The 27,739-nt window shown below is 43.1% G+C and overlaps 1 protein-coding gene across 2 annotated transcripts; it reads right to left on the bottom strand.

Annotated features, from left to right (window-relative positions):
- Positions 1–1,191: 1,191 nt before the first annotated feature.
- Nucks1 (nuclear casein kinase and cyclin dependent kinase substrate 1) lies at positions 1,192–27,136 on the bottom strand. Of its 2 annotated transcripts, none has more exons than XM_090341332.1 (7): positions 27,031–27,136; positions 13,203–13,252; positions 10,470–10,575; positions 7,650–7,705; positions 6,317–6,469; positions 3,790–3,939; positions 1,192–1,565 (listed from the first exon to the last, which is right to left on the bottom strand). In XM_090341332.1, the coding sequence occupies exons 1-7, from the start codon at positions 27,045–27,047 to the stop codon at positions 1,366–1,368; spliced, it is 732 nt and encodes a 243-aa protein (XP_090197458.1). In that variant the 5' UTR covers positions 27,048–27,136; the 3' UTR covers positions 1,192–1,365. The 2 variants fall into 2 exon arrangements, with proteins under 2 accessions (XP_090197458.1, XP_090197459.1); XM_090341333.1 differs by having other exon boundaries at positions 3,790–3,936.
- Between the last annotated feature and the right edge of the window lie 603 nt (positions 27,137–27,739).

Below are 27,739 nucleotides of genomic sequence, written 5' to 3'. Positions count from 1 at the left end.
CCTGCTTTAAGAAATCTGAGCAATGGGTAGAGTTCAGACCAACTAAAACAAAAAGTAAATCAATCATTAAACACTTCATATACAGAAGCAGTATGTCACGTACTTCCCATCTTGTGAGTAGAGAACAGACCCAGGAAGAGTCCTGTATTAGAGCTGGCAGAGTGGGCTAGAATGCGCAGTGGTGTTCTAGGTTAGCAGCAGGAAGCAAAGAGATGAATGTCACACCATGTTTCTATGAAGAAAAGAGTGAGGGCATAAGACAAAAGAATATTATATCTATAAACAGAGCATAGTTCATGGGATCTGAACGAACATTGATAATAAAAAGAATTTCACCTCAGTTTTAATAAAGGAAAAGTCTCAATCTTTTGCATTGAGCTTCACATTAACTGGAACTTTATTTCTTTAAAATCTAAACATTGTCAGTTTGAGAAGAAATCCACAGTAATATGTAGATTCATCATGCCATTTAAATTCTAAGGTGTCTTTTCTTTTTGATTCTTGGTAAAATTTTATCCAAAAAACAGGATACACATATATTTTAAAAATATGAACCGTTAAAAAGAATGAAATATGAAATCAAGTGATTTCATTTTTGGCAGGCCCTGTTTTCATTTTAAGTTCCTGAAAGACTACTGTAGCAGGATAAAAGGATCATTGACTCCAAGACTTTTTGAGATAACAAGGGACGAAATAAAAAAAGAAAACCCACACTCACAAACAAGGCCAGATAGCCCAGTCCCTCCCATGACCAAGGTAAAAAACATGAAGAATTTTAGTAACGATTCAGAATTCATCTTTTATCTCCTACCTGCTTCATCAGTGGAAGTTTAGAATCATGATTTTCTTTTAAAGATTCTTACACATATATATTTATAAACTCATTATATGACTGATTTTTTTTTAAAGTTCAAGCAGAGAGAGAAGCAATCATTTTTAACTAAAACCTTCTACGATTTTGATGATAGTCCAACTTGTTACTTTTTTTTAGCCAAAAGCAAAGTTCCATAGTGTTCATCTAAAATCTTATTGCTTTACAACTGCAGTATACCTTCCATTTAAAAAAAAAAAAAAAAAAAAGATGAAGCAGTCAACCCAGTGATTAATTTGACATGGCTTTCATTGGAGAAATAGAGGAGGTGGTGGCAAAGACAAGACCAATAAAAGAAAAAGGAACTTAAAACACTTCATATACAATGGTGAGAGAAGTTATTCAACACATGGGAAAAAGCACTGAAAGCCCCGTTAAAGTCAAGCCATAGCCAAAACCACGAACAATATTCAATCTTAAGTAGGTTCTCCTTTTTACCCTCTTTTTTTCTTTTTTCTTTTTTTAATAAAATCTCTCCCCACATTTAACCATTTTTAATCCTCCCCAGATTGGGCTTCATCTTCAGACCCTTCATCTCCTGATTTCTCGGGAGCAGGGCTCGCAGAGGTCTTCTTTTCTTCAGGGCTTTCTGGCTCCTCGTCATCCTCTTTGGGAGAAGGAGTCTTATCCTTTGATGCCTTGGAGGCTGTGGGGCGACCCACTTTTCCTTTGCCTTTCACTGGACTAGGTGTCACTAAAAAGAAGACACAAATTAAAAAAGGAATGCAACAAGAATATTTAGTAACGGGCCAGGAGTTTGGCCTAGTGGTTAAAGTGTTTGCCTAGCATGCACAAAGACCTGGGTTCGATTCCTTGGTACCACATACATAGAAAAAAGCCGGAAGTGGTGCTGAGGCTCAAGTGGTAGAGCTCTAGCCTTGAGAAAGTCCAAGGACAGTGCTCAGGCCCTGAGCTCAAGCCCAGGACTGGCAAAAAAAAAAAAAAAAAAAAAAAAGAATATTTAGTGCTGGGCACAGTGGCTCATGTCTGAAATCCTAGCTACTCAGGAGGCTGAGATCTAAGGATGGCAGTTTAAAGCTGGCTCGGGCACTAAAAAAATTCCTAAAAAGTCCATGAGACTCTTATTTACAATTAACCCCAGAAAACCAGAAATGGTTCTGTGACTCAAAGGTTAGGGCAGCAGCCTGAGCTGAAGAGCTCAGGGACAATGCCCAAGCCCCACAAATGACCAAAAATAAATAAACAAACAAACAAATAAATAAATATCTGTAAGAACATTATCTTACAAACAGCACCATCCCGAAAACATCACCCCAACTTACTTTTTTTTTGGGGTCAGGCCTGGGGCTGGAACTTGGGGTCTAGGTAGGAACTGTCCCTGAGCTTCTTTTGCTCAAGGCTAGCACTTTAGTACTTGAGCAACAGTGCCACTTCCATTTTTTTTTTGTTTATGTGATATTGAGGACTTGAACCCAGGGCTTCATACAAGCTAGGCAAATACTCTGCCACTGAGCCACATTCCCAGCCCTCCACTTACTTTTTATAAAGGAGAGCAAAGTAAACAAGTATCTCAGTTGTTTGTTTGTTTGTTTTTTAATAAGTCGTAGGGCCTGAACTCGGGGCCTGGGCACCCACCGTCCCTGAGCTCTGCAGCTTAAGGCATTGAACTGAGATTCTCAGCTCTCAGCTTTCTGAAGTAGCTAGGATTACAGGCGTGAGCCATTGGCACTTGGCTTAGTATCTCAGTTTTTAAATGGGTCATGATAAAATTACTTCAGTATGCTATAGTAGTGCTCAATCATTTGAAAATTTAAGCTTACAGAAAAACGGCACACATTTATACTGAGTTTCAATGTTAAACCTATCCTCATCTAGCTTTTCTTTTCTTATCTTTTTTGAGGGAGTAGGAGATGGGGTAGTGGTTAGGCTGGCCAGGAATCCTCCTTTCTCCTGTTTGCTTACCAAGTGTAAGGATTATGTAGGTGAACACTACCACATCTGGGTAAGTTTAATTTTCTTTTTTTTTTTTTTTTTGGTGGATTGTGGGACTTGAACTCTGGGCCTGGGCGTTGTCCCTGAGTTCTTCAGCTCAAGGCTATCACCCTACCCCACTGAGTCACAGTTCCCTTCTGTTTTTTCTGGTGGTTAATTGGAGATAAGAGTCTCACGGACTTCAGTGCCCTGGCTGGCTTTGAGCTACAATCCTCAGATCTCAGCCTCCTGAGTAGCTAGGATTACAGGCATGAGCCACCTCGCCTGGCCCTAAATTTAATTTTCTCTTCTTTCTGCCATGGGGCTTGAACTCAGGCCCTGCTCTGAGTGCTGTCCCTGAGCTCCTTTTTGCTTGAGGGTATATATACTCTACCACTTTGAGCCACAGTGCCACTTCTATTTCTGGTAGTTAACTGAAGGTAAGAGTCTTGCCTGGTACAGTTTTGAACCATCATTATCAGACCTCAGTCTTCCAAGTAGCTAGGATTTCAGGTATAAGTCACTGGCTCCTGGCTAAAAGTGTCATTTTGGATCTTTCACTTGCAGGACAAGAAATGCCACTGGCCAGTAGTGTGGCCTACTGGTAGAGTTCTTGCCTAGCATGTATTCAGTTTGATTCCTTGGTACCACTTAGACAGAAAAAGCTGGAAGTGGTGCTGTGGCTCAAGGCTATCCTTAAGAAAGCTCAAGACAGCACACAGGCCCTGAGTTCAAGCAAAAAAAAACAAAAAGAAATGTCTCTTTTTTCTCTTTCTCCCTACAATAAATTCTTGATAAGGAAATAAACAAACAAAAATAAATAAATACAAGATGCCCTAGAGGGAGAAGATAAGATCTTTTCCGATTTTTTGTACTCTTATTAAATTGTCAGGCAAATACTGAAGGCTAATGAATTTTTGTGCAGAAAATACTGGCTCTGAAAGATGTGAAAAGGAGTGACTTGGTTTCACTTCTACAGAGCTCACCTGTAGCCTTTAGCCTGGGTTTGGGCATTTTCTTTTCTTTTCTCTCAGGTTTGGACTTCTTAACCATCTTTTTGTTTTTCTTTTTTGAACTGCCATAGTCACTATCATCATCATCTTCCATTAGAAAATCTTCATCACTGCCGGAATCTTCTGAGAGGAAAGAAGAATTTCAACGTCCTACTTAATGTACAAATCCTTCCAATGAACAAAGGAGAGTGCAAACAATGCCTACAGGATGCAATTTGGGAATTGACCACCACCAGATTTTCTATGTGTAGCTGGTCAGTCTACCAATTTGGATGGAATTGTCACTGGTCCCATTGTAAAAATGCATTTAGCATGTACCTAACAGAAAAGATCAGTCTACCAAGTTGAATAGAATTGTCACTGGCCCCATTGTAAAGATGCATTTAGCATGTACCTAACAGAAAAGATCATGATGGACTTATTCAAGAGTTTGCCAAGGGGCCTGGAGTATGGCCTAGTGGCTTGCCTAGCATGGACAAAGCCCTGGGCTTGATTCCTTGGTACTACACATACAGAAAAAGCTAGAAGCTGTGTCTCAAGTGGTAGAATGCTACCCTTGAGCAAGCTCACAGACAGTGCCCAGACCCTGAGTCCAAGTCTAAGACTGGCAAACAAAAAACAAAAAACAAGAGTTGGCCAAAATGGAAAAGAATCAAGACAATCTCAATAAAAACTGAAATCATGGGCTGGGATGTAACTTAATGACAAAGCACTTGCCTAGCAAGTGCAGTGTCCTAGGTTCAATCCCCAGTATGGCAAAACAAAAATACAGTTAAAAAAAAAAAAAAAAAAAAACCCTGAAATCAGGCCGGGCATGGTAGCCCACACCTGTAATCCTAGCTACTCAGGAGGCTAAGATCTGAGGTTCAAAGCCAGACAGGGCACAAAAGGACCTGAGTCTCTATCTCCAATTAACCTCTAGAAAACAAAAGTAGGGCTTGGCTCAAGGGCGGGGAGTTAGCCTTGAGCTGAAGAGTTGGGGGACAGCTCCCAGACCAAGCTCAATCCCCATGACCTGCCCCCGCCCCCACATAAAAAAAAAAAAACCAAACCAAAACAACAACCAAAAAAACTCTAAAACAAACAAACAAACAAACAAAAAACACACAAAAAACCCTGAAATCAGGTAAGATGTGGTGGCACACACACAAAAAACTCTGAAATCAGGTAAGATGTGGTGGTACATGCCTATAATCTCAGCACTTGGGAGGCTAAGATTATTATGAATCTGAGGTCAGTCTGAGCAACATGAGATAGATGCTGTCCCCAAAGACAAAGCAAAACAAACAATAACAAAAAAAAAAGAGAGAGGGGCTGGGAGTTTGGCCTAGTGGTAGAGTGCTTGCCTAGCATGCACGAAGACCCAGGTTCGATTCCTTGGTACCACATACATAGAAAAAAGCCAGAAGTGGTGCTGAGGCTCAAGTGGTAGAGCTCTAGCCTTGAGAAAGTCCAAGGACAGTGCTCAGGCCCTGAGCTCAAGCCCAGGACTGGCAAAAAAAAAAAGAGAGAGAGAGAGAGAGAGAGGAAGAGAGAACATTAAATATCTAAATGACTTTGGCAGTTATATCATTTTCTTCTGACAGAAGCTGGTTGAGGATCATGGACATGAAACCCATCCAACCTGTTACTTTAGATCTAACTTTGAGTGTATGAATCAAGAAAATGACTCATAAAACAAGACACATGTCATATAATCTGGGTAACTAGTAGAACAATTAAATTCTATCAACTCATACAAATCAGTCTCAGTCACACATCCATTTTAACTTAACTCTGAGAACTTATTTATTAGTGTTTAAACACGGTGGGTCATGGGGTTTGAACTCGCCAGGGCGCTGTCCCTGAGCTCTCAGCTCAAGGCTACCACCGTACCACCCTGTCACCACTGGGCCTGGGTAGTGTCCCTGAGCTTTTTATCTCAAGGCTACCTCCTTACCTTTGAGCCAAGTCCCACTTCCCAGTTTCTAGAGGTTAATTGGAGATAAAAAGTCTCAGGTCCTTTTGTGCCTGGGCTGGCTTTGAACCTTGATCCTCAGATCTCAGCCACCTAAGTAACTAGGATTACAGGCATGAGCCACCACACCCAGCTCTTAAACACATATCTTTAAGTAGAGTGCAATCATTACGAATGGGGGACATCTGAGTACTTTAATAGTTATCAATACAGTTACCTTTTTTTTTTGGCTGATGCTAGGGCTTGAAGTTGGGGCCTGGATTCTGTCCCTGAGCCTCTCTGTGCTCAAAACTAGTGCTCTACCACTTGAGCCACAGCACCACTTCTGGCCTTTTCTGTTTATTTGGAGAAGGAATAGAACTACCCAGGGCTACATGAACATTAGGCATGCACTCTACCACTCAGCCACATTCCCAGCCCCAGTTACCTCTTTTAACAGAATGTCTCCCTAGTTTAAGGGACTAGGTATAACATTAAGCGTCGTAGGACATGCCAAAGTAATCCAGAAACTACAGTCATAAAGAACCAAAGAACTTCACGTACTCTCCTGGAATGGCGCCTCATCTTCTTCCTCTGGCTCCTCCTCACTGCCAACATCTTCCATGAGCATCTCTCTCTGTTTAGAAGCTGCTTTAGATGCTGCCTGTCGTTGCTGGCGCACATTTTTATGATCTTCTTTTTCATCTTCACTGTCCTCTGCAATAGAAAAGTTATTATGGTACAATGACCAAAGAATTTTCTTAGAGACTGCTGCCTGGAAAAGTAAACACAATACTAGGTGCCAGTGGTTCATACCTACAGTCAATTTCAGTTACTCAGGAGGCTGATACCTGAGGATCATTGAAGCAAACCAAAGTAAGAAAAAGTCTGTGATGGTGTGGGCCACCAGCACCCATCAAATAAATTTCTTGAGGGTCAACAGCCAAATCTACTCTGAAATAGCAAGGGAAAAAAACAGCTTAGTGGAGTAAGTTCAGCTGAAACAGTATCATCGCTGGGAAGATCCAGGGGCATACAAGTCAGAAATTCCTAAGAAAAATAAGGAATAAAACTTTCAATTCCATTTCATTGTTGTTATCTTATACAAAGAGTTACCATTTAAAACTTTTAATTCTTAAGAGCTAAATTTAAATGAAATAACAAGCCAGGCACCAGTGGCTCATGTATGCAATCCTAGCTACTCAGGAAGCTAGGATCTGAGGATCATGGTTCAAAGCCAGCCTAGGCATGAAAGTCTGTGAGACTCATGTCCAATTAACCACCAGAAAACCAGAAGTGGTAATGTGGCTCAAGTGGTAGAGCACTAGCCTTGGGCTGAAAAGCTCAAGTACAGCGCCCAGCCCCATGACCGATATAAATAAATAAATAAGATCAGAGGCTGGAAATGTGGCCTAGTGCTACAGTGCTTGCCTAGCATGCATGAAGACCCAGGTTCTATTCCCTGGTACCATATACATAGAAAAAGCCGGAAGTGGTGCTGTGGCTCATGTTACCAGGTAATGCTCTAGCCTTGAGAAAGCCTGAGGACAATGCCAATGCCCTGAATTTAGGCCCCAGGGCTAACAAAAAAAAATAAAAATAAATTAATAAATAGCATCAGTAAGTCAACTCATCAGAACTGAACATTATATTTGCTCACAGAGATATGTTAAAGATAGGCCTACTAAATCAGAAACTAGGGGCAGGACTCAGAATGTGTATTTGCAATAAGCCACCAGGGCAGAAAAGCACTTTAGCCACTTTAGTTCTCTAAGGAAATAAATACTTTCGTAAAACTATTATCTGTAATAACAACTGGCATTCAAAATCGCTTGTTAAAATGTCCAATGAATATACAAATAAATTTGTATTTATTACATTAAAAGTAGTTTCCTACCTGCTGAATGAGAGTCATCCTTCTTGGTTTTCACATCTTTTTCTTCTGAGTCCTCACTATAAGATAAGAAAGAAAAAGTGAACACTTAAAATCACTGAAGCCTAACTAGATTTTTACTTCTGACCTGAGAAGAACATTGAAAAACACCTCTTTTATATATGAAATGTTCCAACAGGGAAGAAAGAACTGAGTTTTAATATGTCCCCATTTTACAAGATATGGATGAACAAACTTTATCTATTATGGGAAAAAAAGTACTTCCAAAGACCCAAAGGAAAAAAGGTTTGTCAAGGAAGTGGCACTGTGGCTCATAGGGGTAGAGCACTAGCCTTGTAGCTGAAGAGCTCAGGAAAGTGCCCAGGCTCAGAGTTCAAGTCCTATGACTGACTCTACCACCACTCCCTCCCTCCCCCCCCAAAAAAAGTCTGTCAAGGCTTAGCTTGGTTCATATAAGAAAAAAATAATCAGAGCCAAGAGTTTGGCCTAATGGTACAGTGCTTGGCTTAGCATGCACAAAGCCCTGGGTTAATTCCTCAGTACCACATACATAGAAAAAGCTGGAAGTGGTGCTATGACTCAAGTGGCAGAGCGCTACCCTTAAGCAAAAACTGCCCACAGACAGTGTCCCGGCCTTGAGTTCAAGCCCCAGGACAGGTAAAAAAAAACAAAAAAGAAAAAAAGAGGAAAAAAAAAGGAAAAGAAAAAAAGAAAGAAGGGAAGAAAGAACATAGCAAAAGTTACATTATCCTGGTCTCATTGTACTTTATTACAAGTAATTACAGTTAAATTGCCACGCGTGTGAATGCATTTTATAGTAAGCTACAAGAAAGGAGGATCGGGCAGGCGGCAGTGGCTCAAGCCTGTAATCCTAGCTACTCAGGAGGCTGAGATCTGAGGATCAAGGTTCAAAGCCAGCTCAGACACAAAAGGATCTGAGACTCTTATCTTCAATTAACTTCTAGAAAACTGGGAAATGGGGCTGGGCTCAAGGGACAATACCCAGGCCCAGGGGTAGGGCGGTAGCCTTGGGCTGAAGAGCTCAGGGACAGCGTCCAGGCCCAGTACAACTCCATGGCCAACAACAACAAAAAAAAAAAGAAAGAAAGAAAGATTGGGGGATATATTTCAATGAGGCTGCATGCTTGCCAAGTGCACAAAGTATATAATTTCATCTTCAGCACAAAAGAAAGAAAAAGAGAGAAAAAATGATGGAAAGAAGAAAAGGAGGCAAAGAAATAGAGAAGGATAGAGAATAACGAAAAAAGACTAAAAGAATAAAGAGAGGAAAGAAAGGAAGGAAAGAACTCAATTAAAAAAAAACACCTAAGGAAAAATAAAGTACTAAAATGATTAGATTGTTTTTTATTTATTATTATTATTATTATTATTATTATTATTATTATTATTATTATTATTATTATTCCTTTTGACGTAGAAGTTCTGGTGCTTGAATTCAGGGACTGGGCTCTGTCCCTGAGCTTTTTTTGCTCAAGACAAGCACTGTTCTACCAGCCCCTCCCCTAAAACCTCCTGTAAGACCCCTCTCCCATCCTCTGTAGGCATCTCTAGTTCCCAAAGACAATTAAGTATGTGACCTAAAACTAACCCAGACCCCACAGAAACTCAATTAACTCAGGAAGTTCCCAAACAAGCTGTGAACTGTAAACTCCAGATAACCCAGGAACAAAAGGCAAGAAACTGGGCAGTTCACCTCCTTCCTGCTGCAGTTGCTTGCCCTCCAAGACTGCTGACACCAAGTCAGGTAGAAAAAGATAGGGTTGTTCAAAAACAGGTTAGGATTTGTGGTCACCACGGTGATATAACAAGATTGTGCAGACCTGTATGAATGTTACAATCCTACTGGCCCCTGTATATGGTCAACTAGTGGCCATATATGGTCAGTGGGTTATAAAAACCCAGGGAACAAAGGAGTCCGGGCTATCAACTCTGATCCGCTGCGTCGGTGATGGTTGTGAGTCCAGGCTCAAGCTTGCAATAGAAAACTCTCATGCGCTTACACTGGATTTGGCTCCTTGGTGGTCTTTGGGGACCTCAAATCTAGGCATTACACCACATACACAGAAAAAGCCCAAAGTGGTGCTGAGGCTCAAGTGGTAGAGCTCTAGCCTTGAGAAAGTCCAAGGACAGTGATCAGTTCCTAAGCTCAAGCCCAGGACTAGCGAAAAAAAAGCAAGCAAGCAAGCAATTTACTGCCTGGGCAGGCTTCCAACTGTGACCCTCAGATCTCAGCCTCCTGAGTAGCTAGGATTATAGCCCAAAGCCATCTAACTGACTACCTATTTAAATAAAGAACTGATTATGAGATTACAAAATAAGCTTTTGAGCCTCAGCACCACTTCTGACTTTTTCTAAGTATGTGGTACCAAGGAATCGAACCCGGGTCTTTGTGCATGCTAGGCTAGCACTCTATCACTAGGCCAAACTCCTTTTGTTGTGTTAGTAGAGATTTATAATGGAACAACAGAAATCACTTCCTTTTTGTTATCACTACAACAAAGGAGCAATACTAACTTTAGGTAACAAATTACCAACTTAAAACCCCCTGCTTAAGTCAGACCTGTGAGGCAGCACAAAAGGCATTCTTGGAGATCACACCTAGGATTCAAGGCTGAATCCACGTAAGCCTCATATCTTTACTTGCCTGTAGTCACAGAAGTACAGACCAATATAAAATAGGCAAAATATCAAATAGATAGCAAGTATTTCCCCAAAATTCATGAAAATTATAGAGATGACAGATTGCTGGGCATCTCTATAGGCTGGTGAGAGCAAGCAGGAATGAAAAATAATGCCTCCTACCTATCTTCCTGTGAATTCTTTCCAGATCGTCTCTTATTTTTAGCTTCTCGAGGAGATGATCGAATTTTCTTAGCAGGAGGGCCGGAATCTCTTCCATAATCTTCATCTGAAAAGATAATTTTTCAAATTTAATTCATCATTATTATGATTTTACATGTTCAAATCACCACTATATTTACATTAATTATCTTTCATGGTATTCAAATGGTGAACAGTGTATAAGTTCCCAAATGTTTTATTTTGGTTGACCATGGGGCTTGAACTCTGGGCATGGGCACTGTCCCTGAGCTCTTCAGCTCAAGACTACCACCCTACCCCTGGAGCCACAGCGCCACTTCTGTTTTCTAGTGGTTAATTGGAGATAAGAGTCTTACAGACTTCAGTGCCCAAGCTGGCTTTGAACTGCGAGCCTCAAATCTCAGCTTCCTAAGGAGCTAGGATTACAGACAGGAGCCACTACACCCGGCTCACCTTTCTTTCTTTTTCTTTTGCCAGTCCTGGGCTTGAGCTCAGGGCCTGAGCACTGTCCTTGGACTTTCTCAAGGCCAGAGCTCTACCACTTGAGCCTCAGCACCACTTCTGGCTTTTTTATATGTATGTGGAACCAAGGAATCGAACCCAGGGCTTCTGGTATGCTACACAAGCACTCTACCACTAGGCTCCATTCCCAACCCCAGTTTGGAGCTTTAGTAATTATTAAATTATTGGGCCCATTATAAATTTGATATGGAATACCATAACCATTAATAGGAATTGTACAGAAGTGAGAAAGACAGGGACAGAACCTAAAACTCTATAGTAAGACCTCAGATACACTGTGGTTTTTTTTCTTTTTTTTTTGAATCCTGGGGCTTGAACTCAGGGCCTGGGCAATGACTCTGAGCCTGACCACGTTCCCAGTCCCCCAATTACACTTTCTTATTGATTTTTTGGCCAGTCCTGGGCCTTGAACTCAGGGCCTGGGCACTGTCCTTGGGCTTTCTCAAGGATAGAGCTCTGCCACTTGAGCCACAGCACCATTTCTGGCTTTTTTCTACGTATATAATACCGAGGAATTAAACCCAGATCTTTGTGCATGCTAGGCAAGCACTCTACCACTAGGCTAAACTCCCAGCCTCAACTACACCTTTAACAGGTGAGCTGAACTACACATTCACTGTTCCTGTGTTAGAGGTAGTTGTCCCTGATGATGCTATACACATAGACTAGTTCAAGAGCTACTACATATGTGCCCATATATGCTGGCTAGCTGGTGGGGCTGAAGAGAGCTCACAATAAGTTAATAAATTAACTTACAAAGTAAGAAAAGCATAGTAATTAAAAAAAAAAAAACCAGACTAAACTATGTATCTCTTCGTACTTTATATACACACAAAAATATTAAAAAGCTATGTTAAAAAGTGTAAAATTAATTACAGCTCAACTATGGGACTTAACTCTGCCTCTTTATCTGTGTAACAAGGATAATCCTATATTCTAAGGAATTATGAAATAAACACCTAAAATAATTCCTAGTGTGTATAGAGCAAGCATTTAATTTGGAAGTACTATTATATTTCATTTCTCTTCTGTATATCTTTATGCATTTTCAAAATGTTTCCAAAGGGCACATATTATCTTTATAAGGCAAAATTAGGTAAGAAAAAAAAAAAAAAAAAAAAAAAAAAAAGCAGGGCACGGTGCCCTCTATATATTACCCTGACAAAAAAACACACACACACACACATACAGGCCAACAGGCACACATGCACAAAGAATGAGGAACTCATCTCCAATTTACCACTAGAAAACATGAAGTAGGACTGTGGCTCAAGGGGCAGGGTGCTAGCATTGAGCAGAAGAGCTCAGGGACAGTGCCCAGGCCCAGAGTTCAAGTCCCATCACAACCACAAAAAAAAAAAAAAAAAAAAAGTAAAAAATAAAAGACAGCAGCTGGGCACTGGTGGTTCACACCTCTAATCCTAGCTACTCAGGAGACTGAGACCTGAGGATCCCAGTTTAAAGCCAGCTAGATGGCTAAGAATGTGGCTAAGTGGTAGAATGCTTACTTAGCATGCATGAAACTCAGAGTTCGATTTCTCAGTACCACGTAACAGAAAAAGCTGGAAGTGGCACTATGGCTCAAGTGGTAGAGTGCTAGCCTTGAGTATAGTGAGGCTCATGGACAATGCCTAAGTCCTGAGTTCAAGCCCCAGGACCAGCAAAAAAAAAAAAAAACCAAAATTTAAGACATCTAAGTGTTTTGTTTTTTTTCTTAGTGGATTATGGGGCTTGAAATCGGGCCTCAGCTGTTCCTAAGCTCTTCAGCACAAGGATTTGGCCCTACCCCTGGGCCTGGGCATTGTCTTGAAGTTCTTCTGCTCAAGGTCACCACCCTACCCTGGGAGCCACTTCCATTTTCTAGTGATTAATTGGAGATAAGAACCTCACAAGTTTGGCTAGCTTCTGATCTCAGCTTACTGAGTAGCCCGGCTTAGACATCTAACTTTTGGACTCTAAATCTAGGTAAAAGTAAGAAATTAATGATTTCTAAGAAAAAGCTAGCTGGGAATGTGGCTTATTGGCCAGGACTGTCCAAAAAAGGGAGAGAAAAAGCTAAAACCCAGGCAAGGTTAACATTTGTTCTGTCTGACAAAGATAATAAGACTTATTTCTAAAGCATGATTTTATATGTATATATATATATATGTACTTTCTCCATTATATACAATTTGTTGAAATCACAAACCTTACCTGCATCATCAGATTCCTGAAACTGTGAATAATCAACGACCTTCCTATTTCTGTAGAAAGAAACTACAATTAAGATCACAAAAATATAAAACTTCAAAGATAGCAGAACATATTTTACTTACTTTTGTGCCCAGGCTACAAACCTTGATCCTCAGGTCTCAGCATCCTGAGTAGCTAAGATTGATTACAGGCATGAGCCACTGGCACCCAGTCACATTTTTATTTTGTAAGAATTACAATAGCTCTTTATACTTTATAATATTACAAGTACAGCTTAATTGAAAAGGATTTCAAACTGTACTTATAATGTTCACTCAGTAATGACATTCTTCTCCCTAAGTCCATTGCCTAAAACCCACATACATAAAATAGCAAAATGCACATATAACCTTCATAGAAACATATACAAGGGGCCAGGAGTTTGGCCACACATACATAAAATAGCAAAATGCACATATAACCTTCATAGAAACATATATAAGGGGCCAGGAGTTTGGCCTAGTGGTAGAGTGCTTTCCTAGCATGCATGAAGACCTGGGTTCAAGTCCACAGTACCACATACATGGAAAAGACAAAAGAAAGCCCAAGGACAGTGCTCAGGTCCTGAGTTCAAGCAAGCCCCAGGGCTGACAAAAACAAAGCCCATATTTAAAAGCCCCAAACTAAAATGCTATTTTACTCTTACTGCTATATACAAACACTTGTATATAAAATTACCCCTGAGTTGTTTCTAAAGGCAAAAGCAGTTCTTACATTACATTATAAAGCACAAAAAATTATGGTTAACACATTATGAATACAAAGAAGAGGAAGAAAAATTTGAACTCATCTAGTCCAATGCTTTTTATTAAAGTGTCTAGTAAGGTATGATGATGTCCATCTCTAATCTCAACACTTTGGCAGGAGATCACACACTCTAGTCTATACTCAATACACACTGGTTATACTCTCCCCCACTCATAAAGGCATATAGTTTGAAAAAATGTAAAAGCTTCACAGATTTGTATACCTATGAAACAGTAAGCACTTCCTATAAGTTAACTCACCTTTTAACACCTCAAACTAACCTTAATTTTCTAACTAGCTTGCAAAGGAGTCTTAAGTAACATGCACTGCAACTGCAGACCTAAATGGATATAATGTAAACTGTTACTCACTACACTTAAGAAAAGCAGCCAGTGGGCCAGGAGTTTGGCCTAGTGGTAGAGTGCTTGCCTAGCATGCACGGAGACCTGGGTTCAATCCCTCCATACCACATACATAGAAAAAAAGCTGGAAGTGGTGCTATGGCTCTCAAGTGGTAGAGCTTTAGCCTAGAGAAAGCCCAAGGACAGTGCTTAGGCCTTGAGTTCAAGCCCCCAGGACTGGTGAAAGAAAGAAAGAAAGAAAAGCAGCCAAGCAGGCACAGGAGGCTCACACCGAGCTACTCAGGAGGCTGAAATCTGAGGATCACAGTTCAAAGCCAGCCTGGGAACGAAAGTCCATGAGACTCATCTTCAATTAGCCATCAGAAAACCCCAAAGTGGCACTGTGGCTGAAAGGATAGGGCAGTAGCCTTAAGCTGTTCAGGCCCAGAGTTTAAGCCCCATAACCAACAACACCAACAGACACTTGGGCACCAACCACTTCAAGGTACAGAGTCAGAATGGAAGCACTGATCCCTCATTTGCCTTAATATGGGTTAATATGGGTATAGAGTGAAATCTGAAAACATTCTTGAGGTTTTCACATAAAGAAAAGAATGATCATACCCTCAACTCTAGAAAGAGGAAGAAAATTCTAGGGAACTTTGCCTTCTATTTCCTTCCTTCCTTCCTTCCTTCAACTCGGCCTGAGTGCTATCCCTGAGCTCTTCAGCTCTTCAGCTCAAGACTACTACCCAATCCTGGAGCCAAGCCCCACTTCCCATTTTCTAGATGTTAATTGGAGATCAGAGTCTCAGGTCCTTCTGTGCCCGGGTTTGAACCTTGATCCTCAGATCTCAGCCTCCTGAGTAGCTAGGATTATAGGCATGAGCCACTGCGCCCAACTGCCTTCTATTTTCTTCAATAATCATTATTTTAACATGATGAGTTTATATTACCAAATATTCCACATTATTAAGGGAGCTACAAAATATGGCTATTTGCTCATGGGGGTGCCTCAAGTGGTAGAAAAACTGTATAACAAACATCAGGCACCAAGTTCTAATCCCAGTACTGGAGAAACAAAAGATTTACTAATCTTACCCACAGAGTAGTGAAATTTACGATTAAGAAAGCAGAATGGTAGTTCCAAGGGCTAGAAGGCATGGGGAGTTGTTTAATGGACAGTTCAGTTATACAAAAATAAAAAGTTTGGGAGTGTTGTACAGCAATACACATGAACTTAAACACTACCGAACTATATACTTAAGACCATCAGTTTGAGGTCAACCCAGACAAAAAGTTTATGACATCCTGTCTCAACAGAAAAGGATGGATGTGGTGACACATGCCTGCCATTCCCACTACAGTGGGAAACATTAAAAAAAGGACTGTACTACAGTTAGCACACTTCAAGCAATACATTATCTCAAAAACAACAACAACAACAACAACAACAACAAAACCAATCAGCAATCTGGGCACCAGTGGTTCAAGCTTACTCATGAGGGTAAGACCTGAGGATTGAGGTTCAAAGCCAGCTCAAGACTTACACTCACACATACACAGCTAGCTTTTATTTTTTTTTAGTTGTGGGTCTTGGACTGTGGGCCTGGGTGCTGTCCGGGAGCTCTTCAGCTCAAGGTTACTGACTTACTCTTAAGCCACAGAGCTACTTCTGGTTTTCTAATTGTTAACTGAAGATAAGAGTCTCACAGTCTTTAGCGCTAGGGCTGGCTTAGAACTGTGATCCTCAGATTTCAGCCTCCAGAGCAGCTAAGATTACAGGCATGAGCCACCATGCCCAGCCAACAGCGAGCTTTTGAGAGACAGTCTTAAGATGTAGCCTAAGCTGGTCCTCCTGTATAAGGATCACCATGCCTGGCCTTAAAGTGTAACAAGTCTTGAACTGGGAGTGTGGCCTAATGGTAGAGTGCTAGCCTAGTAGTATGCATGACGCCTTGGGTTGGATTCCTTGGTACCACATACAACCAGAGAAAAAAGCCAGAAGTAGTGTTGTGGCTGAAGTGGTAGAGCACCACCTTTGAGATAACTTAAGGACAGGACAGAGTCCAAGGCCCTGAGTTCAAGCCCCAGAACTGGTGTTTAAAAAAAAAAAAAAAAAAAAAAAAAAGAAAAAGAAAACGAAAAAGCTGGGAGCAGCGTTTCACGCCTGTAATCCTAACTACTTCTACTCAGGAGGCTGAGATCTGTGGATCTCGGCTTGCAAGCCTGGGCACTAAAGTCCGTGTGACTCTTATCTCCAATTAACCACTAGAAAAGGGGAAGTGGGGCTGTGGCTCAAGGGATAGGGCGGTAGCCTTGAGGTGAAGAGCTCAGGGACAGCATTCAGGCCCAGAGTTCAAGCCCCCCCCCCACAAAGTGTAACAAACCTATAAAACACTGAGAATAGGTAGATTTAACTATTTTATGATGCTAGGGACAATAATCTTGCATTTGCTTGGCAGGAACTCTATCAGTAAGCTACAACCTGTCTCAAAAGAAAGCAATTTAAATCTTAATCCCCAATACAAGTGAAATTGTTCAACTTCTAGATGCCAGGTATTAAGGTGTGTATCCTTACAAACTATATAAAGGACTATTAGAATGGCAAAGCTCATCTATGAAGAATGGCATAAACTAAGAATTATTGTTTTTGCCAGTCCTGGGTCTTGAACTCAAGACCTATCCCTGAGCTTCTTTTGCTCAAAGCTAGCAAGCTACCACTTGAACCACAGCACAACTTCTGGCCTTTTCTGTTTATGTGGTACTGAGGACTCAAATCCAGGGCTTCATGCATGCTAGGCAAGCACTCTACCACTAAGCCATGTTCCTAGACCTGTCTCTGAACTCTTTTGCTCAAGGATAGAGCTATACCACTTTGAGCCACAGCTCCACTTGCTTTTTAAGGTTGTGTTATTTTTGTTGCTGTTTTTGAGGTGGGGGGGAAGGAGTGTGTGTCATAGGTCTTGAACTCTGGGCCTGGGTGCTGTCCCTGAGCTCTTCAGCTCAAGACAACAGCCCTCTCACTTGAACCACAGCACCACTTCCGGTTTTCTGGCGATTAACTGGAGATAAAAGTCTCATTAACTTTTTAGTGCCCAGGGTGGCTTTGAACTACGATCCTCTGATCTCAGCCTCCTGAGTAGCTAGGATTACAGGTGTGAGCCACCATGCCCAGCTGACAGGTATTTTCTGAACTGTTTGCTCTTGGGGTCAAATTTGAGGATTTTGTTAGAAACTTAATTTTCTGTTATCTAATCTCAAAACCTGAGCTAATCTATTGATACTTAATAACCAAGTAACTGAAAAAGCCTGTATGTAATTCCTCCAAGTTTGTGGTTTCTTTATTTTCTCCTCTCTCTCTCTTTTTTTTTTTGCCAGTCCTTGGGCTCTCTCAAGGCTAGAGCTTTAACACTTGAGCCACAGCACCACTATTTTTCTATATTTGTGGTACCAAGGAATTGAACCCAGTGCATGCTAGGCAAGCACTCTACCACTAGGCCAAACTCCCAGCTCCAAGTTTGTGGTTTCTTATCACTTTCTCCCCACTGACTTATACTGGACAGCTGCTCATATTATTCTCATTCAAATAAAAATATCACTTCCTGTCAAATCTCTTAATCCTTTTCTTTCTTTTTTTCCCCTGCCAGTCCTGGAGCTTGAACTGAGGGCCTGGAGACGCTACCACTTGAGCCACAGCACCACTTTCAGCCTTTCCTGTTGATGTGGTACTGAGGGATTGAACCCAGGGCTTCATGCATGCTAGGTAAGCACTCTAACACTAAGACAGTTCCCAGCCATTAACCCTTCTCTTAAAATCTACTGTATCTCAGACTGAAAGCGAGTATCCAGAGACCAAGATTTCTTTCTTCCCCATTAAGATCACTGAATTCTTGGTTCTTGGTGTGCTAATGGGACAGGGCATCTGCAACAGATCAAGGTGGAAAAGATCATTAATATGAAACATATCCACTTTACTAATGTATTCAGACATTTAATGAACTGACAAAGTCTCATCCATAGTGAATTTACTGTTTTTAACCTCAGAAATTACATAGCACTTTAGTGTATTTTAAAATCCTGGCTCCCAAAGAGAACTGTGGACATTCTATGTAGATTACTGTTATGGTTTGCACATGAAGTGTTTTACCAAAAGGCTAAGGTGTTAAAAGGCTTGGCTGCCAGTTCATAGGGTTTGGGGGAAAATGGGTGGATAATGTGGATTCTAACACCAATAATTAATCCAGTGATAGATTCCCAATTTGACAGCATTATTGGGAGGTGGTGGAAACTAGGGGGTGGGGCCTTGTCGCTCATGTTTACCTTTTCCTTGATTCCTCCCATCTCCTTCAGGTCCATCAAGTGCAATCAAGTTTCATTCAGCTTTGACTCCAGCTCACAAAGAAGCTAGATGACCAAGAACTAAAAGTTCTGAAACCATGAGCCAAAATAAATCCCTTCTCCCTTAAATTGTTCTTGTTCATCTCAGGTATCTTGTAATGATAAAGATTTAAAAAAAAAAGGCTAAAACATTAAAGAAAATTGGGGTTGTTTCTGTGACTATATCCAACCATGTGGTTCAGAACCTTTTCCAACTAGCTTGTGGGAAGGTTTGAAGTTGGGAGAAGACTAGAAAAAAATGTGGAGTGTTAGTAAGTAGAGTCTAATGGATGATTCTGGCAAGGCACTTAGAACCAGAATGCTGACAGGAATATACACAACACAGTGAAGACTGCACTCATGAGAATCCTACTGGAGGCCATACAGATAACATTCTGGCACAGAACTCATTTTTTTTTTTTTTTGCCAGTCCTGGGGCTTGAACTCAGGGACTGGGCACTGTGCTTGGATTTTCTCAAGACTAGCGCTCTACTACTTGAGCCACAGCACCACTTCTGGCTTTTTCTATGTATGTGGTAATCAAGGAATCTAACCCAGGGCTTCGTGCATTCCAGGCAAGCACTCTTACCACTAGACCATGCTCTCAGCCCCACATTTATAATTTTGTTCATGCTCTGAGATTTATGGGAAGCTTAGTCTAAAAATGTCTAATCTAGCCAGGTGCTGGTGGCTCATCCCTGTAATCCTAACTACTCAGGATGCTGAGATCTGAGGATAATGGTTCAAAGCCAGCCCGGGTACTAAATAACATGAGACTCTTATCTCCAATTAACCACCAGAAAATTGGAAGTGGTGCTGTGTCTCAGGGGTAGGGTGGTAGCCTTGAAGTGAAGAGCTCAGGGACAGTGCCCAGGCTGAGTTCAAGCCCTATGACCACCAAAAATTTAATTCAGCTGGGCAAGGTGGCTCACGCCTGTAATCCTAACTACTCAGGAGGCTGATCTGAGGATTGTGGTTCAAAGCCAGCCAGGGCACAAAAGACCGTGAGACTCTTATCTCCAATTCATCATTAGAAAATGGGAACAGGGGCTGTGGCTCCAGGGGTAGGGCAGTAGCCTTGAGCTGAAGAGCTCAGGGACAGCGCCAAGGCCCAGAGTTCAAGCCCCATGGCCTCTCCCACGCCCACCCCCACACTGGCAAAAAAACCCCAAAAAACAAAAAACTTTATTTCAGCTGGGACTGTAAGGATCTTTCAAATCATCTAGAGCAATCACCAGAGTCAAAACCTGTAGCCCAACCACATTAGGCCTATATCACAAGGGAAAAACATATAGTAGAAGATATTTCACCTAACAAATAAAATTCTAGGACTTTGGAGAAAGGGGACAACTAAGGTAAATGCAGACCAGTACATCAGTATTTAGAAGCTGTAAGCACAGGACTGTGTGTTCAAGGAGCAGAGATCAAGTCCTGGCTGCAAAGTAGATCTAGAATCTTGTGTCACCTGGAAGGTAGCAGGCAAGATAGATATAGAATGTGGTAGCCAGCAATTCCCACCCAACACTCTGGAGTTACCCCTAGAAGTAGTTCTGTGTCAAATGACTTAGACTCTTCTGACAAAAAGTTACAATATTTGGGCCGGGAGTTTGGCCTAGTAGTAGAGTGCTTGCCTAGCGTGCACAAAGACTGGTATTCGATTCCTTGGTACACATACATAGAAAAACCAAGTGGTACTGTGGCTCATGTGGTAGAGTGCTAGTCTTGAGGAAAGCCCAAGGACAGTGCCCAGGCCCTGAGTTCAAGCCCCAAGAATGGGGGGGGGGGGAAGCTACAATATTAAGTCAGGCACCATTTACATCAGTAATCCAGGCTACTCAGAAGGGTGAGATCTGAGGATCACAGTTCAAAGCCAGCTGGGACACGAAAGTCTGTAAGACTCTAATCTCCAATTAACCACCAGAAAATCAGAAGTAGCCCTGTGTCTCAAATGGTAGAACACTAGCCTTGAGCTGAAGAGCTCAGGGACAGTGCCCAGATCCAGAGTTCAAGCCCCACAAAGCTCAAGGCTATGGCACAATATTTCATTTTTATGGATACAACTCTAGTCAAAGTTTTAATTCTCTTGAGTCTTCTTTTTTTTTTGTTTGTTTGTGCCAGCACTGGGGTTTGAACTTTTTTCCTTTTTTGATGGTGGTCCTCAAACTTGAATTCAGGGCCTGGGCACTGTCCCTGAAAGCTAGTAATCTACAACTAGATCCACAGTTCCCACTTCTGGCTTTTTTTTTTTTTTTTTTTTGGTAGAATCTTAGATTTTCCTGCCTGGGCTGGATTCAAACTTTGATCCTCAGATCTGAGCCTTCTGAGTAGTTGTATTCTAGGCATGAGCCACAACACCTGGCTAGGCTGTCTTATCTTACCAGATAAAAGATTCTACAGGTCAATCAACCTAAACTAACTGCAAAAGAAACCTCTCCTAAAGACCTCTTGTTCAAAAAACTGAACAAGTATACATAGGCTTAAGATATTGCTTAGCTGAAGCATCTTCGGCAGCCAGTGGTTTTTTCAATATAAGGTATTTCAAAGATCCATAATCATGACACTCCTCCCACCCCCCTCTTGGGGGTGGGTCACTGGGCTTGAACTTGGCCTGGGCGCTGTCCCTAAGCTCTTTAGCTCAAGGCTACCACCATACCCTTGAGCCAGGCCCCACTTTCTGTCTTCTAGAGATTAGAGTCTCAGGTCCTTTTGTGCCCAGGCTGGCTTTGAACCTTGATCCTCAGATCTCAGCTTCCTGAGCAGCTAGGATTACAGGCGTGAGCCACCGACCTGTGACATTCATCTTTTCTACTACAATCAGTTCCACTTCCTAGAATCAAAATAGATTTTTCACAATGAAACAAAGGTACCCTGTATGACCAAAGTAGTTCTTCATTATTTACAAGGTTTCTTTATAGTGTGCACAAAATGAGAAGTCTCCTTGGTAAGGTCTCCTTCAGCTACTTCTGAATCTAGAGTAATTAAGTCACAATTATCTTTTTAGGTAGGGATTATAAAATAAAACTAGCACAGCAATAATACCTTTATAGACATACTGACTACAACCCAACTTTCCAGAATTCCACAGTGTGGTAATACTGTTTCTGGGAAAAACAAATAAACTCCAAAAAACAACTTTTATTTGTAATTACCTTTCTCCTTGATAGTGAATAATAAGAAACTGAGGAGAAACCTTTGGGTATTGCAAAAGGCTTTGCAAGTGCAAAGTACTCCAATCTCAAGGGCATTCAACATCTGTATTACACAAACCCAGAAAAGGCTGAAGCAGTCTCCCAACACCAGCCATTTGTTTTTTTGTTCCAGTGCAACCTCTCCCAAGAGTTACTTTTATCCTGAATTGAGGCTTAGGATACTAAAATTTGCTTGCCTTTATTTGTAACCTTCGTGGTTAAATCTACTAAATTTAAACTTAACTTTTTAACTTCATTTTCCTTGTTATGCAATAGGTGTTGAATCTTTTTTCAAATGCCTTTGGTTTTTCTGTTAATTTTATACTATAACAAATTATTTTTTTCACTGAAGAAAATATTTGGTCACATAACATTTTTGGAGCCGGTGCATTAGTGTAATTCAGTGTTTAGAGGTTTTCTGAAACATAACTGTCTTGTATTATCTATTACGTGGCTTTGAAAAGTATACCCTCAGAGATAATAATTAGGAAATACATAAACTTAAAAGTGCATCCCAGTTATACTGCTGTCCGATGGCTCACACTAGACATTTGGTTGTCTTTCTTTCCATATATGGTTCTTTTTTTTTTTTTCTTCTGCCAGTCCTGGGGCTTGAACTCAGGGACCTGAGCTCAGAGCCTGAGCACTGTCCTTGGACCTTCTCAAGGCTAGAACTCTTACCACTTGAATCACAGCACCACTTCTGGCTTTTCTTGTGTTGTGGTACCAAGGAATTGAACCCAAGTCTTCATGTATGCTAGGCAAGCACTCTACCACTAGGCTCAAACTCCTGGCCCCTGCCCTTGGACACTTTTAACTCAAGGATAGCACTTTGCTACTTGAGCCACAGTGCCACATCTGGCTTCTGTGTAGGTGGTACTGAGGAATTGAACCCAGGGTTGTGTGCACGTTAGGTGAGCACTCAACCACTAGGTTAAACTCCCAGACCTGAAAATTTTATTTTTAAAATTGTACTGAACAAGCAGGGGGCCGGTGGCTCATGCCTATAATCCTAGCTACTCAGGTGGCTGAGATCTGAGGATCCTAGTTCAAAGCCAACCCTGGCACAAAAGACCATTAACCAACAAAAACTGGTGCTGTGGTTCAAGTGGTAGAGCCAAAGCCCTGAGCTAAAGAGGTCATGGACAGTGCCCAGGCCCACAGTTCTAGCTCTATGACAAAAGAGGTTCTATGACAAGAAGAAAGGTTCTTTGTACTTTTTAGGTATCAAACACACTTAACACTTAAATTACAAAGAACAGACCGATTTGAGTAACTTGGATCATTGTTATTGTGTAAAATCCTGGAATATATCAAGTTGGATTAAGAAACCAAGATTCTGGTCTGGTCAAATCATGTTTTATAAGTAATATTTTACTTTGCTTCACAAGGTTGCAAGCACTCTAAAAAGAGAGGAAAAAAGGGGGGCGGACACAGTGGCTCACACCTGTATTTCTAGCTACTCACGAGGCTGAGATCTGAGGATCAAGGTTCAAAGCCAGACTGGGCACAAAAGGACCTGAGACTTATCTCCAATTAACCTCTAGAAAATGGGAAGTGGGGCTTGGCTCCAGGGTAGGAGAAAAAAAAAAAAAAAAGCCTCAACTTTTAGTTTTAGTGTTTAGTTACACTGAAAAAAAAATTAGTATTTACCAAGAAGGCAAAATGATTACTACTGTGGTGGGAGAACAGGCAGGGCTTGGAATCAAGAACTGTTAAGTCCTAAGCTGAACTCAACAAATGCTACTGTATGGTACAAGGTCCCCTTGTGAACAGTTTACTTCCCATCCTTTCTACTTCCAGGACTATTGTTTTGTGTTAGTAATCTGAATCTAAGACTCAAAATATCTGAGTTGTCAAACCTAAAGTGTAGTAACAACCTTGCATGGAAAAAAAGAAAACTAGCTGGTGAGATGGCTCAGTGGTATAGATTAGAAAAGCAATGTGTTAATTAAATTGAGACAACTACATTGCAGCACACGAGCCCATCACAGGCTTCATTTAGAAGTCAGTGAGTAGCCGGGAGTTTGGCCTAGAGTGCTTGCCTAGCTTGCATGAAGACCTGGATTCCATTCCTCAGTAACCATATACATAAAAGCCAGAAGACGTAGTACTGTGGCTCAAGTGGTAGAGAGAACTCTTAGCCTCGAGAAAACCCAAAGACAGTGCTCAGGCCCCCGAGTTCAAGCCATAAGACAGGCAAAAAAAAAAAAAGAGTATTTGCATGGAGGTATGGCTGAGTGATATAGTGCTTCCAAGAGAAAGATCAAGCTGGTGGCTCATGCCTGTAATCCTACTCAGGAAGCTGAGATCTGTGGATTGAGGTTCAAAGTCAGCCTGGGCACAAAAGTCTATGAGACTTTTACCTCTAGCATTTCCCTAGGACCTCTTATGCAAAATTTAGCAAATAACTAAACTCAAACTTTATTTCTGTCTTATTGGTCATATCACAGACTTCTTTTGAAAAAAAATATTTTATCACTAAAATGTAATCACAAAACAAGCCATAGCTGGGTGCTGGCCAAGTTTCACCTGTATTCCTAGTTACTCAAAGGGGTTAGATTGGAGGATCGCCATTCAAAGCCTGAGAAATTTACCTTTTAGTTAAAGGTAAGGCAAGTTTATGTTTCCTAACATACTGAGTAAGAAAATAAGCACAGGAATCCTAGTGACTCAAAAAAAAAAAAAAAAAAAAAAAAAACCTAATTAAAATGTGCTCTACACTGGGTGTGGTGGCTCACGCCTGTAATCCTGGCTACTTAGGAGTCTGAGATTGAAGGATCACAGTTCAAAGCCAGCCCGGGAAACTAAAGACAGTGAGGCTCTTCTAACTAACCACAGAAACCCGGAAGTGGCTCTGCGGCTCAAGGGTAGGGTGGTAGCCTTGAGCTGAAGAGCTCAGGGACAGCGCCTAGGTCGAGTTCAAGACCCACGACAGACAAAAAATAAAATAAAATAAAAAATAAAGTGCTCAGTATATTTATGCCCACCCAAAGATATAAAAATTTCCAAGTTTTCTAGTAAAACTTGTTCCTATTCCAGTGTATAAATCTGGGAACATTCTGATAAATAAGAAAATCCCAATAAAGACACCAAAATTTGGCAGAAATGGCTCAAATGTTAAGAAAGCCTACTTAGCTGGGCCCGGAGGCTCACGCCTATAAATCCTAACTACTCTGGAGGCTGAGAGTTGAGAATCGAGGTCCAAATCTATCGTAGGGACAAAAGGACCTGAGACTCATCTCCAATTAACCTCTAGAAAATGGGAAGTGGGGCTTGGCTCAAGGGTAGGGTGGTAACCTTGAACAGAAAAGCTCAGGGACAGCACTCATGACAAAATTCAAGCCCCAAGACCACCCCCCCCTAAAAAAAGAAAAAAAAAAAGCCTTTTTAGTTAAGGAAGCTTAAGGTTAGTTAAGGAAGCTTGAGGTTCAAACCCCAGTACCACCAAAACTAAAATGAGAAAAAGTGATCTGAAATTTAAGGCTAAGAAAATAGTGATTTAATTTTATTACACAGTAACTGTTTCCAGAAGACAAAAGCTCCGAATAGAAGAAATTTTTAGTAGCTGGGCCAGCTGGCTCATGTGTGCAATTCTAGCTACTCCGGAGGTGGAGATCTGAGGATGAGGATGGGTGCTTCGAAAAAAATCAAACTGGGCATAAAAGTCCAAGCAACCTGTCTCCAACTAATCACAAAAAAAAAAAACCAAAAAACAAAAACACTCCTGCAAATGTGGTGTGTGGCTCAGATGGCAGAGTGCCAACCTTGAGCTGAAAGGTAAGTGCACTTAAGCCCCGAGTTCAATCCCCAGGACAAGCACGCCCCAACTCCACCCAAAAAGAATCTTTACTGCAATATTGCCTTCAGTCTTTAATCCTAAAGAAAATGTTCTGAATTCACGGGTAGACTGACTAGCAGTATCCATCCTATCCTATCATCTCAGAGAGCCGCCGTCCCGACTCCTTGCCCACGGTGGAGGAGATGGGCACGGTGGAAAAACAAGCTTCACCCTCCGCGTTCCCAGGCCGGGAGCTGCAGCAAGTCATTTCCACGCCACCCCCGGCCCGAGTCGCACGCAGACAGACCCTTCTCAGCTCCCAAACCGCTCTTTGGAGAACTCCAGGTACCCCCACCTGGAAGGGGAAGCGACCACCGCCAAGACAGCGCACGTCTAAACCTCGATCCGTTCGGAAAACACTGCACGAGGTAGCCACTCCTCCGCGAGGAAGAGTCGCATTTATTTTCGACAGCGCATCCCTTTAAAAGGGCTCCAGCAGCGCGCCCGGGCCACACCCCTTCACCAACGGCGCCTTCCCGCCCTCGCGCCGCCGGAGCGCCGCGGAGGAGGGAGACGGGCGGCCCACGGGCTGAAACGACGCCCGCGGCTTTCACGTGGGATTCGGGACACCCGAGGAAGGGGGGCTTACAGAGGACACTCGAGACGTGTGGGCCGGGCGAGGGTGGAACGAGAACCGCGCGGGATTTGGGTCGCGCTGTGAACCCGCACCTCCTGGGAAGGGACGTGTCCCCGGGGAAGGACATCTCCACTCCGAGGCAAAAGCGAATCGGGGGGAGGGGGCGAGGCCTCAGAATCCCACCCTTTCTCAGGGTTCAGTCTCCGACTCACTTTTGCCAGGAAGGGGGGGTGGAGGCGGTCCCGCCCACGCCCGGCCTGGGAGGCGGGGCCGGGCGCCGCTGCGGCCCCTCCCCCTTTTCCTGGAACCCACCCCCCCTCCCCGCCCCCCCAGTCGGCGCTGGCCGGAGGGCCCGGGTGTCCCCACGCTCGTTGCCAGGGGCCGGGATCGCTCGGCGGCGTCTCCCGCCCTCGCGTCGGCGGCGACGGCTCCGCACCCCTCCCCCTCCGGCCCCGGCCTAGGCCTAGGCGGCTCGGGAACACCCCGCCCGCTGCAGGGCGGCGGGGTGGGGAGGGCGCGCGCACGGGCGCGCTGCCGCCGGCCCCGCGCGCCGTGGGGGGGGGAGGCCCCCCTACGTCCAAGGGCGCGCGCGGGCCCCGCGAGGGAGGAGGCCGAGGGGGCGCCCGGGAGGGTCGGCTCGGGGTGTGCGCCCCCACTCGTCGCCCCTCACCCTCCACCCCCACCGCCCGCTCCAGGCCTCGGGCTCCGCACTGACCTGACAGGCCGAGACATGTTCGCTGTCCACACAGGACCGAGTCGAGAAGCCAAGGACCACGACCCCCCCCACCCCGCGCACTCGGCGCCCCACCCCCCCCGAACTTCGGCCGAGGAGGCCGCGGCCGCCGAGTCCCGAGCTGCTGTTGCCTCAAACTCCGCTGCTCCTTGGTTCGGGGTCTCTGGATCAGACGAGCCCCCCGTTCCCCCGTCTCTTCAAAATGGATGAATCAAACCAGCCGAAAATGCGCCAAAGCTGCGGTACAACCGAGCCCACTAGGGCTTGTGCGCTCCGCCCCAACACGCGCGCTCATTGGCTGCTTCTGCCAGCTGCGCCGCGCTCATTCGTCCATTTGAATCATCACGTCTCTGTGGCCCCGCCCCGCTCTCTGATAGGCTCCGCCTCCTCCGTGGGGTCCTGTTAGTCAAGATGGTCTGAGAGCGCACGGCCGCAAAACAAAAATGGTCGCCGTTCCGCCCGCCCCCCGGCTTCGCGGCCGGGGATGCAGATTCGCCACGGGCTGGGCATTCCAACGACGAGATCGATGGAGGGCCTGGCGTCCTTGGGCGTTTGCACGACGGTGTCCCAGTGCGTCTGCCTTGTTCACCGAGAAAAAAATCTATGAACTTCAGAACCCGTGGGGTAGGTAGCAGATTCGCCACTCAGGGGCTGCTTCAGATTTGGAGGGAAATTCCTTAGGTTCAAAAAA

Source organism: Megascapheus bottae, chromosome 10, assembly GCF_031878675.1.
Source record: "Megascapheus bottae isolate mThoBot1 chromosome 10, mThoBot2.hap1, whole genome shotgun sequence".
In the NCBI taxonomy this organism is placed as follows: domain Eukaryota; kingdom Metazoa; phylum Chordata; class Mammalia; order Rodentia; family Geomyidae; genus Megascapheus; species Megascapheus bottae.
This window is presented reverse-complemented; position numbering and strand designations above follow the sequence as displayed.

Coding starts and splice junctions, on each gene's coding strand:
- Nucks1 (XM_090341332.1), bottom strand. Junction 3,940..6,316: donor TGAGGCGCCATTCCAGGAGA/GTACGTGAAGTT, acceptor CTTTCCTCTCAG/AAGATTCCGGCAGTGATGAA. Junction 1,566..3,789: donor ACCCAGGCTAAAGGCTACAG/GTGAGCTCTGTA, acceptor TCTTCTTTTTAG/TGACACCTAGTCCAGTGAAA.